General features: G+C 53.1%; 2 protein-coding genes across 2 annotated transcripts; one reads left to right on the forward strand and one right to left on the reverse strand.

Annotated features, from left to right (window-relative positions):
* Positions 1-236: 236 nt before the first annotated feature.
* DICSQDRAFT_172000 (uncharacterized protein) lies at positions 237-4,836 on the reverse strand (the record flags this gene model as incomplete). Its single annotated transcript, XM_007367711.1, has 13 exons — positions 237-321; positions 377-549; positions 616-807; positions 871-1,038; positions 1,113-1,787; positions 1,863-1,879; positions 2,709-2,889; positions 2,941-3,185; positions 3,244-3,366; positions 3,437-3,541; positions 4,283-4,399; positions 4,460-4,555; positions 4,620-4,836. The coding sequence occupies 13 exons, from the start codon at positions 4,834-4,836 to the stop codon at positions 237-239; spliced, it is 2,394 nt and encodes a 797-aa protein (XP_007367773.1).
* Positions 4,837-5,774: 938 nt separating this feature from the next.
* On the forward strand, positions 5,775-11,477 carry DICSQDRAFT_65008 (uncharacterized protein; the record flags this gene model as incomplete). The annotated part of the gene is made up of 7 exons (XM_007367712.1): positions 5,775-6,059; positions 6,711-7,001; positions 7,064-7,644; positions 8,519-8,700; positions 8,774-9,351; positions 10,744-11,047; positions 11,125-11,477. 7 exons carry the CDS (start codon positions 5,775-5,777, stop codon positions 11,475-11,477), a joined length of 2,574 nt encoding a protein of 857 aa, XP_007367774.1.
* Positions 11,478-13,010: the final 1,533 nt, after the last annotated feature.

Consider the following 13,010-nt stretch of genomic DNA (forward strand, 5'->3'; position numbering starts at 1 on the left):
GTCCTAGGGTATGCGAGATATGAGGTTGGTAGCGGGAATGGTCTAAACGACTATGAAGGGCACTATTAAAAGGATGACTACATAGGAATGTCCGCGACACTAATAAATGCGTCACAATAAATACGAGGCATGTTAAAAAGAATGGGGGATATGGAGGAGTGCACGAGGGAGACAATGAAGCATAGGATATATCACCGGTGAGACAACGTCCAGCTGCAACGGCCCAGGGGGAGGGACTAGTCGACGTCCATGGCCGCGAAGTCGACGTGAGCGAGGGCGGTGTTCGTGTGTGGGAGATGTAGGAAGGGCATAACTGTGTCACTTTTCAAGAGATCATCAGCTTCAGTGATATACAGGTACTGGGGAAAACACGTACCACATTGCGCGCGTGAATAGGCGGTGCATCATGATGTGATAACCCCGCGCATTCTCCGACTTGATACCTTTGAGAAGTACAATGTGCTCATTATAAACATCTAGATAGGCATCAGTGGAGAATCGCTGCGACTTGTTGAGGCCGGATTTCCAATCTGAGAGCGCGGCATGTATCTGGGGGTGTATAGTAATATCAGCGTCAAGAGAATGAGCACCAAAGCAAATATTCAAGCCATATACCGCGGTACCAACAAGTGCGACCATGACCATGGGCACTTCGCACTCATCCTGGCGCTGAGGAAGTGTCGACGCGAAGATAGCTGGCGCCGCATTCACAATGGAATGCGGGCCAGTGAAGAACGCAGCGCACAGTACAGCCACAACACAATCGTTGAGATATGGCTTGTTCCAGGGGACGGTCCGCTTGCCATTCTATTGATAGCGAACAAGCAAATTGAAGACAAAGAAGTGAGCCATGAAAATGGAGGAAATGACCGTGGTACTTGCCTGCTCAGTGTACGGGTATATGTAGGTAAGCCATTCGAAGAGACCATTGACGAGGGCGGTTGTGTCTGGGGACGTCGCAAGGGGGTAGTGAGCTACGACGTTGGACTGTGCACACTTCTTGACAACGCTACGGAAGCTACTTATCCGCTGCTTAGTCTGTGCAAATGGTCGGAAGTGCACAGACAGAACGTGCGTGAGCTTTGAAGATGAACGAAGAGAATATTACTCACAAGGACAACCAGGGGATTGATGAACTCCTGGTCATCGTTCAAACGTCTGCCGAGGCCGAGGTATTTGAAGGTCTGCGCGGCCTCAATAAGGGCCGTACGAATGAACTGAGAGGCAGTGAAGTGGTCGGGGAAGGCGTGCTCGGTGAGCAAGAAGACCTCGAGGCGGGGTATGGTCGCACGGATGATAGCACGGATGTGAAGGTGTTGCGGGTTGAGGAGGACGGGAGCACCAGGCGCAGCTGTGACAATGGTGTAATAAGCAGATGGGAGGAGATTATGATCAACGGGGGGCTCGGGCGTAGGCTGAGGGGTCGCGTCCTGGGGAGGTGCAAGGTCTTGTGTGTTCCCGAGAGCATTGACGACTGTAGTGTCTTGCCCGAGCCCATTGCCTGTCGGAGGGCCCAGGGGTGTAGCCGGCACAGGTGCGGGAACCTCAGGAGCAGGAATAGCAGCAGGTTGCAGCGTTCCAGGGGCCGCAAGCCGCAGATTATTCATATTCATGTTGCTCACGGTAGGACCATGTTGACGGGTGGGCAGGGCCGGCAATGCAATGACAGATGTTGAGCGCGTTGCGACGTCGGCTTGAGGAATTGTCGGCGACGCATGGTCAGTCCTAATGCCCCCTGCCCTTGAGGGACCGGGCGCCGGCGAGGAGTCCTGGGCCCATATGGGTGTCTAGAACAAGAGTAGTGATAAGAATGAAACAATGTAAGAGAAAACCGGGGGAAGCGATGGGGGCAGGGAACCGACCTCGAGGAGCTGGCGGTCTGTGGGTGCGCTGTTCTGAGCCTGTAGTGTTGCGCAAGGCCGGGCTCAAAGCCCTGAAGCCCCGGGTACCCGGCCCCCAAAAGCCCGGCCCAGCCCAGCCCGACGTCGGGCTTTCAGGGCTTGGGGGCCCGGCTTGAATGTCTGCAAGCCCGAGCCCAGCCCTCAAGCCCGGGCTTGAGGAGGACCTCTGTATCTGACCGCGTAGGACCTTGAACAGCCGTCCGAGATGCTAAAAGGTAAGTCAAGGCGGTGAAAAGTAAGGGTCGACTCACAATGCTTGACAGTGATGCCTCTCGGCGGACCTGGTGCAGATGGACACGGCCGGTCGGGTGAGCGCTAGACCTGCCTGATTCAGGACTGCGGCTCACAGGGTTCGTACCATCTTCTCTTCGCCAAAAGTGGCCATTGACATGCTGCTTACTCTTTCTTTCATGTGTAGCAAGGCCTACAAATGAGCTGAGGTACGTGTCAAATGCTAATTCTTCATGTATATGTGATAGGCCTAAAGCCCGGGTTTGAGCCCGACCCGACCCGGACCCAGCCCGAGCCCACCACTAGGGCCCGGCTCGAGGGTTCAGTGAGCCTGAGCCCTCCAAAGCCGGGCCCTAGCCCGGGGTTTTGAGCTCGGCCCGGCCCTGCACAACACTATGAGCCTGTGAAAGAGATGGAGATGATTAATATGTCGACAAGGTTCAAATGCCGCATAGTGGGCGCAAACCTTGTTCGCCCGGCGTTTGCCCTTCTGGACTGCCAGCGCATGCCCATACCCTTCTTCACCCCCACCATGTTCTCCTTCGCCATTTTGCAGGTCTCCGCTGGCCGACTCACCACCACAGCCAGGACGATCGGGCTCCAGCTCGGATTCTGAAGACGATTCAAAATCGTCAAGCTGTAGCTGGTACGTCTTCCCCGCGATCGGGGCGCCACAGGTGGGACGGGGCTCGGGGGCCTTACCCTTGCCCTTCAGTGCAGTTGCTACCAATTCTGAACCATCATTCCACATTGCACGCTAGGACAACGCTAGTGAGTACTTCCCATTGACAAGCCAAAAAATACTTACCTCAGCCTCGAGGGTAGCGGCAAGTTGCTGGCCATCCCCTTCAAGATTGAGGTTGTCGCCGGACGCGGATAGGTCCTCGAACTCAGAGGCACTCGGACTATTGGGGTGCTGGCCTTCGTCTGAGGCACTCAGACCGGCCTCCCAATCCTCGTCAGCCTCGACTTGTGACTCGTTTTTAGGCAACGCGGTCTTCTGGGTTGACCTCGCAGCGCTGCGAGTGTTCCGCGCAACCACCTGTGAAGTGTCTGTTGTGTGTATAGGTAAGGAGGTCATTCTTGCGATATATATTCTGTTGTAACTCACTAGCATTAGTTTTGGGTGCACCGTCGCGTTTGCGAACCTGTGGAGTAAGGGCCTTTGGGGGTACAATTTCGCTCTCTCTAACTTGTTCAGATACCTCGCTATGAGTTCTGGTAAGACCGGAAGCTGTTATGGGGCCCGCAACATGGTTAGAAAGGCATCGGTGATACAATAGATTAAGTGATGCAATGCTGACCTGGCTTTGAAGCTGCACCTTTTTTCTTGCTTGGGCGGCCCCCAGTCGAGGCTGACAGTTTCTTGGCCTGCGCACGCTTACTAGGAGGATTCGCAGCACCGACCGCTACAAACGTCTGATGAGCAATGGTCCGAACACGTTGTACCCTCCACGAGCAAGGACTTTGGCGCTCCTCTCACGTACGCATCGCACCGCCACCGCATATGTGAGTTGCCTTGGTTCAGCCCCGTTTTCCCCTTCATGGACTCGAGTAGTGCTCTCAATTATGCCCAGGGTCCTGTGGACGACAGAGAAGGGTCCAGGTCTCCAGGTTCATCGTCTATACCTCCCGCACCTCATTCTGGCGCTCAGCTCCGAGTTGCAGGCACTCCCCATCATGGTCATATACGCTGACGCTCCACATCGCTCTCGCCTGTCCTTTCGCTGCAGGGTTATTATAGCCGCGTCTCTCCTCAGGATCTTCCGCATTTGTAGAAGCACAAAGCCCACCCCATGCGCCCATGCGCAATCGCAGACAGTGCACATGACACTGTGGGCGTCGTCACCTGCCTGCGCAGGACCCTCAGACATCTAGCGACACACGAAGCCAAAATGCCTCAAGGCACACTCGGTCACCACCAAGGGCTACAGCATCCCGACCGTCCCGTGCGACAAGCGTGAGAAGCGGATTCTCACCCTCAACGTGGGTCTATGAGCGTCATGAACCTTGGAGAGGTCTGCGCGAGGGAGCACTTCCACACGGAGAGGTGCATCTGCTCTGGATCTTATTGAGCAACGTGGTGCGTCTGCGTCTCCCTCAAGAGCCCGTCGTTTTTCTTGATGTGCTGCGAACAAACAAGGACTCACAAGACAAATCTTTGGCAGCTGGTTTCTTGCCTTTCTTGGACTTCGCCTGGGAGACGGCGTCAGCTCCCACAGAATCGGAGCCGGTGCGCTTGCGTTTGCTGTGAGCATCTCCGGCGGCTGTTAGGTCTCTTAGAAGATTGTTCTACCATTGTAGGTGATATTCAGAGCGATACGTACCTTGGCCTGGCAGAGGAGTGTTCGATTTCGACTTACGACGACCGGCAGATGGCGGCGCTGGAAGAGCTGAGTCTTCAGGGAGTCCCACACCTAGGCCTGACAGTCGGATATATGTGAGTAAGTACAGTGACATATGAAATGGAATTTGCGTCTGGCTTACTCGTATTGGCTACATTGACAGGGTGTTGTGAGAAGTGACCGGAGACAGCCGCGACGGAAGCCTTTGTCGAGGCTTCTCCACCTTTCAGATGCTTCGACGGCATGTCTGAGATGGTCGGCTGCTGGGCAGTGCAAGCGGAGCCTTCAATGGCGGGTTGCTGTGAGTGGCCGTGTTGTTTCTGGTCGCCGTTACCAGAGCGAGTACGTCGTGTTGACATGGCTCTGCCAGCGACGAGCCGCAGGAAGGGCGGTGCTCCGCAAATTAGAGTAAAAAGGATGAATAGACACTAAGGAATGTGGATGTAGAATCGGGAGGATAGGATATTGCAGTATGAGTCGAAGAAGATGGAAGAGGTAAGAGGGGTGATGATGGTAGTTGTGCCACGTTGGAGCCTAATGTTGGCTGGTACAGTAGACCCAGCCCCGATCAAGCATGAGCGCGCGGATTGGCTGCTTTTGTAGTCTGGCTAGCCACCACATTCAAGAGCCGATAACCCGCACCGATCGTATTCTAATAGGGACTACATCTCTGTTAGTAATCCTCGTTCAAGTTTGTACTGGTTTCCTGCTTCTGACCTCCCAATCCAATTGTTCTCCTCTCTTTCAGACTCTGCACATGCACCTTTTTTCTCGGCCTGTCGCAGGCTCTTCTCAGGCAACTCTACAGGCCTCGAACGACCCCAGACGGTGTGGAGGATGTCAGAAGGTCTTTTCACTGTCGGGTCTCACCAAACACTTAGGGCAGACCCACCAAACAGATTGTATAGCCTTCCAAAACCTCCGCAACGCAGCCCTATCCATCACGACTCTTGCCAGTGTTTTTCCCCCATCGGTCGACCAGAATCCGGAGGAGATCGACGTCGATCCGGTACCGGCACTTCCGCCGTCGCTCGAAGCTTGCGACCTAGAAGATGAGCCCATCCCCTTCGAAGGGGACTACTATGGAGACTACCCCTACGACTTTTTCGCTGATTCCTCTGGTGCCCCTCCGGGGTCTCCTACCTCGGAGTCGTCCGAGGATGAAGAGGACGACTTGCTCGACCTGCCGCAAGAACCTTGGGAGCCCCCTCCTCGCCCTCAGGATTCTCCCCCCTCTCCGAGTACTGCTGCTGAATTTGCACCACAAGAGCCCACCATGCCTGACGCTTCTGGTCCCATGCTCCCAACCACTGCTCAACGCGCCTCAGTTGAGAAGACTGCTTGTTGGAAGACGTTCATCGTCAAGTTTCCATCTGCCGACGCTGGCGCTCCTATTCTCGACGCAACTCCTTCCTCTCCAGCATATACCTTGTATGCGAACGCACTCAGCCCAGAGAGTAGTTTGGCTGAGGCAAACATCTATTATTCTTTCACATCAGAGCGGGACTGGAAGGTTGGACGATGGGGGAAGTTGCGAGGCCCAGGGTCAACAGCGCTAGACGAACTTCTAGCCATCGAGGGGGTACGTTTGACTTTTTCTTCGTTGTGAGCTCTTCCGACAACCAAACACTTGTTGTACTGCTTGTTGAACCCGGGGGGCGAAGGCCTCTCCCACAGGTGGCAACGACAGCGGATAGCCTGCAACTCACCTAGAAGGGTTGTTGGTTGTAAGAGGCTTGTTAGAGCGATGAGAGGAGATGTTCGAGTGAACTGAACTGTAGATTGGGGGTACAGAGGTCCTCTATATATACTACTGTACATCTGTGGCTACGTAGTACTATACAGTACATTCCCAGGATGCACAGTCGCACAGAGAAGCAGTGCGTACACAGCGAAGCTATGTGTGTACCATATGAGTAGTACAGCCTCGGTTATTGCAGTAACCGGCTGTGCCGTTCCATATCTTGTGATGGCTGTGTTAGGCAAGCTGTGTAAACCAGCGCCTGTTCAACACTGCTGGAAGGCCTTGGTGCCATCGCTGTCCCTGGAGCACTTGGGAACCTCCCTTACAGTGACCCGGATCCCAGCCATCGTAGTGCACGGTCACGTCTTCGAGCGGGCCAGCCATAGCAGAGATAAACCCTCAAGGGCTTTCCTGTACTTCCTCCTCATGTGCTGCCAGTGCCTTTGATATGCTAGTGAATGCATCTGATCTCACAAAACTCCTTCCCAGGTGGCAGAACGTCTTGCGCTGTCCTTCAATACTTGGCGCAAGCTCAATAAGCTTGTCGACACCCATCTCCCTCCCGCACGCCCGCGGTTCCAGAGGCACGAGATTGTTGTCGCCGGAGAGGCGTTCGAAGTCTTCTTCCGCGATGTTTTAGCCTGCATCGAATCTCTCTTCTCAGATCCGGAGTTCGCGCCTATTCTATTGCTTGTGCCGGAGCGGCACTATGCAGATGCAGACAAGACCATCCGAGTTTATTTTGACATGAACACTGGCAAGTGGTGGTGGTCGACGCAGGTAAGTTGTCGTGGATTACCGTGTACTGCTCCCGCAATAACTGTTAATATCACATTGTATAGAAGCAACTTGAACAAGAGAAACCCGGTGCCACAGTCGTCCCCGTAATTATCTCATCAGACAAAACCCAGCTGACCACCTTCGGAAACAAAACCGCTTACCCCGTCTACATGACACTTGGCAATTTACCCAAGGACATTCGCTGCAAACCATCGGGTCGCGGCCAAATTTTGCTTGCGTACCTCCCTACGTCCCGTCTTCTCCATATCAAGAATAAGGCCACGCGCCGCCGTACCTTAGCCAACCTATTCCACACCTGCATGACACGAATTTTGGCGCCTCTCACCTCCGCAGGAGTGAACGGAATGGAGCTGGTCAGTGGGGATAGTCTCATTCGTCGTGGACATCCTATTCTTGCGACCTACGTTGGAGATTACCCCGAGCAGGTCCTGGTGACCGGGTGCAAGATGGGCGAGTGTCCGAAGTGCACCATCGGACGTCATGAGGTCGGTGCCTCCCATGAGCCCTCCCAGCCTCTCTGGGACCTCGGAAAGGTCCTCGACACCCTTGCTGCACTTGACGAAGGTCCTCGCGCATTCGCAAGTGCGTGTCGGGAGGTTGGAATCAAGCCCATCTCCCATCCGTAACACAAGACATGTGCGAGATACCGTTGGCAAAGTGTCGCAAGCTGTGGTTGACAGGCATGCGGCGGCAGCGAGCGTCAATCTCTTCAGTACCATACGCCTCCATCAGGAAAACGTCACGGACTTGGACCCATACTTGGGCCCAAGTTCATGTACTTGGACTCAAGTCCGTGTACTTGGCCTCAAGTCCATGTACTTGGTCCCAAGTACACAGACTTGACCCAAGTCTATATACTTGGGGTACTTGGGGTACTTGGGCCACAACTTGGACTTTACATGTTGACTTCAGTATACTCAGGCCTCAATTTGAGCAATTGGTGTTCTATCAGTCACACATCTTGTATACTTCTTATGTAATAATATCTATCATAGACATCCATACACTAGTTGTAAACCAGTCTGTTTTAAGGCTGTAGAAGCAGCTTTATAGTCTATTAGAAGAAGGGCAATAACATGTGATAGAAGACTTTAAGTTGTTACAATGTGCTTGTTTCAGTAGTGATACAGAGGTACAATATCCAGATAATGCTCAAGAATAGTGGTATCAGTGGTGGATGTCCAAGTTCTGCTATGGTACAGGAGAGGATGGTGAAGAATTTCTCGGAGTCCAGCAAAGAGCGCTATATATGGCTGCTATTCTGTGCTATAGTGTGAGCTTGTGTAGTGTAGCGGTTGAACATACTGTGTTGGACACTGAAATTGCAGGTTGCTGGTTCAATTCCCTGTGGTGGCATTTTTTTTGCCGCCGCTGCACCCACTAACAAATATTGTACACTTGACCTTGATCAAGAGCAGCTGTCCTTTGATTTACTTCCATGCATATCATCTTTATTCAATACATCTCACAGTGAACTTGGGCATGAACTTGAACAGGGACTTGGAGGACTTGGCCAAGTACCTGGTACTTGGCCAAGTCGACCCACCCGACTTGGCCAAGTCCATTGGACTTGGGGTACTTGAGGTACTTGGGATACTTGAGGTACTTGGCCAAGTACCCCAAGTACCTGTACAAGTCCGTGACGTTTTCCTGATGTCGTGGATCCAGGCGAGAAGGTGTTTAACAACACCTTGGTAGAGCTGATGAAGAATGTCGGGGGTAATGGAGAGGAAGATGTTCGCGTACGGGAGATCTTGCCAAAACTGGCAAAGAACACCAGGACATCTCTCGGATTCTGCTCGGACTTGTGATTGGACTTCCTCTGCCCGGCGGTCTCTCCTCCGCTCGCCTTGTGCGAGCCACGCATGCTCTCCTTGACTTCTTATATCTTGCTCAGTATCCGACTCACACCACAAGGACCCTTGACCTCCTCGAAGAACATCTCCAGGCCTTCCATGCGAACAAGAGCATTTTCGTTGACCTCGGCATCCGCACGCACTTCGAGCTTCCCAAGCTCCATTCCCTCGACCACTATCGCCACTCTATAGAGCTCTTCGGAACAACAGACAACTACGACACCCAGTATTCCGAACGCCTACACATCGACTTTGCTAAGGATGCATATCGCGCCACAAACAAGAAGGACGAACTCACGCAGATGACGGTTTGGCTCGAGCTCAAGGAGAAGATCTTGCGACACGAGAAGTATATCGAGTGGCGTTTGAAACAGCTCAATTTGATTTCAACAGGAACCGCATCTGTCCCGCAAGATTCTGTCAATGTACCTCCGCTCCCTCCTGTCGTTGATATTCCCGAGTCATCAGCAGATGTGTTGCACAAACACATCCATATGTCTCGCTACGCCTCTGTCAAGGGCGTCAGCTTCGAGGATATCACGAACAAGTACTCATACTGATGGAAAGTGTTCGAACACCCCCACGATCACGTAATGTGCCAGCAAGATGGGTGCGCGTCGCTGTGTTTCTGCCATTGTCTCATGCCACCTGCTGGGATCTGCGAGCTCTCTCCATCTCGTCGTGGTGCTATATGTATTCTACATTCACTGGGCTATTCCTGTCACGAGATTGCTAAGCAATGCAATTGTGCACCTTCGACTGTCACTTACACGGTCCAGCGTGACCGCAACTATCATACACGAAATTCCCTGCCCCGCTCTGGTTGCCCATCAACTCTTACAGACCGGAAGACACGCCTCATCCTTCATGAGGTCAAGAAGAACCGTACAACACCCTATACGGGCATTGCTGACCTTGTTGGAGAAGTCACTGGACGGCAAGTCCGAGAGGTGGCCTATGCTGCCGGATACCGTCGTCATGTTGCGCACCGTAAGCCCTTCCTTACCAAGAATAATGTCCGAAAACGCATAGCATGGGCTCGGGAGAATGAGGGAAGGGATTGGAGAGTGGTTATTTGGACGGATGAGGTCAGGCTGGAGTTGGGGGAACGTCCCGGTCGCCGCTATGTCACAAGGAAGGCAGGTGAAGAGTTCTTGCAAGAGAACATCCAACCCACATTCCGGAGCGGCCGCAAGTCAATCATGCTGTGGGGCTGCATAGCACAGGATGCAAAAGAACCGCTCATACAGCTGGAGCTTGGGCAGGACCTGGTGGACGAAGCAGAGGGAGGGCAGCCAAAGCGTGGGAAGGGTGGGCTGACGGGTCCTCAGTATGTCCGTCAAGTCTTAGAAGGTCCGCTTCTTGGCTTCTATGAGCATATGAAGAAGCAGAAGGGAAGGGAGGTTCTTGTTGTCGAGGATGGGGCACCAGCGCACACCAGTCGGGTCGCAAAAGCTGCTCGAGCACGACTCAACATCCACACACTCACTCACCCTCCCAATTCCCCAGACCTGAATCCCATCGAGCTGGTTTGGAAGATCCTGAAGGATCGTGTTGCACAAATCCCAGGTTCACACAACTCCCTCACACAACTTTGGGCGGCAGCACAACACGTGTGGGAGGAGTTAACAATCGAGGAAATTTGGGCAGTTGCCGGGACGATGGAGGACCGTGTTGCTGCTGTCAAGTCCCGTAAAGGACTCCATACCCCATTTTGATAGTACTCGTAAATGTGCTGTAATGTATACTACATATCTACATCATGTCGCTGTATTCTGTCTAATGGGGGGTGTAGAACGGATGCATCGATGATGAGTACGAGAGCGCCCTATGTCACGTGTTCGAACACTTTCCGTCAGTATGAGTACGGCGCGAGCTACTTTCGTGACACACTTGCCCGTTACATTGTCAAGACCACCAACCCGGCGTTGACGGTTCAGCAAGTTGAATACAAGTCCTCGCGTATATTCCTCCAATTTCAGACTCTGCCGGTCTATCACAAGGTCAAGTTATGGATCGTGGACCCCGATGGCTTAGCAGCACCTGGGACAGAAACCCGCGATGTTGTACATGCCCCCGCGACACGCACAACAAGGCGTGGAACAACGCTACCTGGCCGATTCGACACTGCACTAATCAAGGTACCCATCCCAGCATCTAATGAGCCTCGTGAGGATTTGGCACAATGTGAGCAACCTTACACACTTCCTACAGTACATACTCATATCTATTGCTAGGGCTCAAAGTTGCGCGCGTGCGCATAGTCTTCAAAATTCCAGAGCGCGGTCTACAGGACTTGTTCCCGCACATAGCACATGACAAACGCCCGCAACACTTAGCATATATAGAGTTGTTCACTGACCTAGATACCAAGGGCATTGACCATGGACTGTACAAGATTTCTCCAGCTTCAAACGGACAGGGTCAACATCTAGCCGTGATCATACCTGTCGAGGATATTGAGCGTAGCTGTCATCTGATACCGCATTTTGGACCTGTTGCGCCCCGTGAAGGCACTTCTCACAACGTCTTGGACAAATGTACTACACTGTACCTCAATTCTTTTGCAGATCGTAATACATATAAGCTGATTTATTGAACTCCCTATCACGATGAGACGCGGCGGCTCTGCCTATAGCGCTCGAAGGTGCCGATGCATACGGAGGTCATGCACGGCCTCACACCTTGTATTTCATGCTCCTTGTCCCAGGAAACTCCTAGTGTAAGTCATCTTGCATCTAGAATACTAGAGCCAGGTCAGCTCCGATGTTTGTATTCTTGATGTCGCGTTAGTAGGCCATTATGCCCTTTATGGTCATTATAGCGCCGACATAGCTAAATTAGTTCTAAAAAGCGCGGGGGGTTTTTCCTAATGTTCTTGGTCTCACAAACGCCACCCTATCTCCCAGTTTGTCACGGACGCTGGACAGACACCCCTTATTGCCGCCCATTCCCCTCCCCTTGACGCCCACCTTCCATTTTCGGACCATTTCCTTTCCTAGCCCATCCCAGTTTGGACACTGTAGATACTTTCCCACCGCCACATGCTCCGTTCCCGTGATCATCATGCTCTTGCCTTTTCTTTCTCGCCCTTTGTTCTTCCTTTGTCATCTTCACTGCCTCGCTCTCGCGCTTTGTCTTTGGTTGCTAAGCAGCCCCTCGAGTATATAAGGACTCTCTTAGGCGCTCCCTAGTCCCCATCTCGACCTCTTGGTCATTGGGACTAGGTGAGTGACCATAGCGTTGTATCTCCCTTCGATTGCTAATGTATAACTTGGTCATTGGGACTAGTCTGTCGCTGGTTGCATGAAGACTAGCTTTCGTCGGTCTTGTGCCTTCGTGCCAACCGCCGCTCTGCCCCGTCGAGTTTTCTGATACGTTTATCCCTCTCACCCTCTCTTCTCCCCTTTCGGCTCCTCGCCGCTCGCCTACGGGGTCGTCGCCGAACGTCGACCCGAGTCTACGCGCCTAGTCGCCGCGACACAGTTGCTGCAGTTATGGATTAAAGGTAATGAGGCTAAGCCCTACCAGAGACGTTCCATACTCAGCCCGATTGCCACTGTCGTGGCGACTAGGTGCGTAGACTCGGGTCGATGTTCGGCGACGACCCCGTAGGCGAGCGGCAAGGAGCCGAAAGGGGAAAGAGAGAGGGAGAGGGATAAACGTGACAGAAAACTCGACGAGGGCAGAGCGGAGGTCGGCACGAAGGCACGAGACCTACGAAAGCTAGTCTTCACGCAGGCAGCGACAGACTAGTCCCAATGACCAAGTTATACATTAGCAATCGGAGGGAGATACAACGCTATGGTCACTCACCTAGTCCCAATGACCAAGAGGTCGAGATGGGGACTAGGGAGTGCCTAAGGGGTCCTTATATACTAGAAGGGCTGCTTAGCAACCAAAGACAAGGCGCGAGAGCGAGGCAGTGAAGATGACAAAGGGAGAACAAAGGGCGGGAAGGAAAAGGCAAAGGCATGGCGATCACGGGAACGTAGCATGCGGGTGTGGGAACGTATCTGCAGTGTCCAAACTGGGATGGGCTAAGAAAGGAAATGGTCCGAAAATGGAAGGTGGGCGTCAAGGGGAGGGGAATGGGCGGCAAAAAGGGGCGTCTGTCCAACGTCCGTGACAG

Source organism: Dichomitus squalens (genome assembly GCF_000275845.1).
Source record: "Dichomitus squalens LYAD-421 SS1 unplaced genomic scaffold DICSQscaffold_28, whole genome shotgun sequence".
NCBI classification, from domain to species: Eukaryota; Fungi; Basidiomycota; class Agaricomycetes; order Polyporales; family Polyporaceae; genus Dichomitus; species Dichomitus squalens.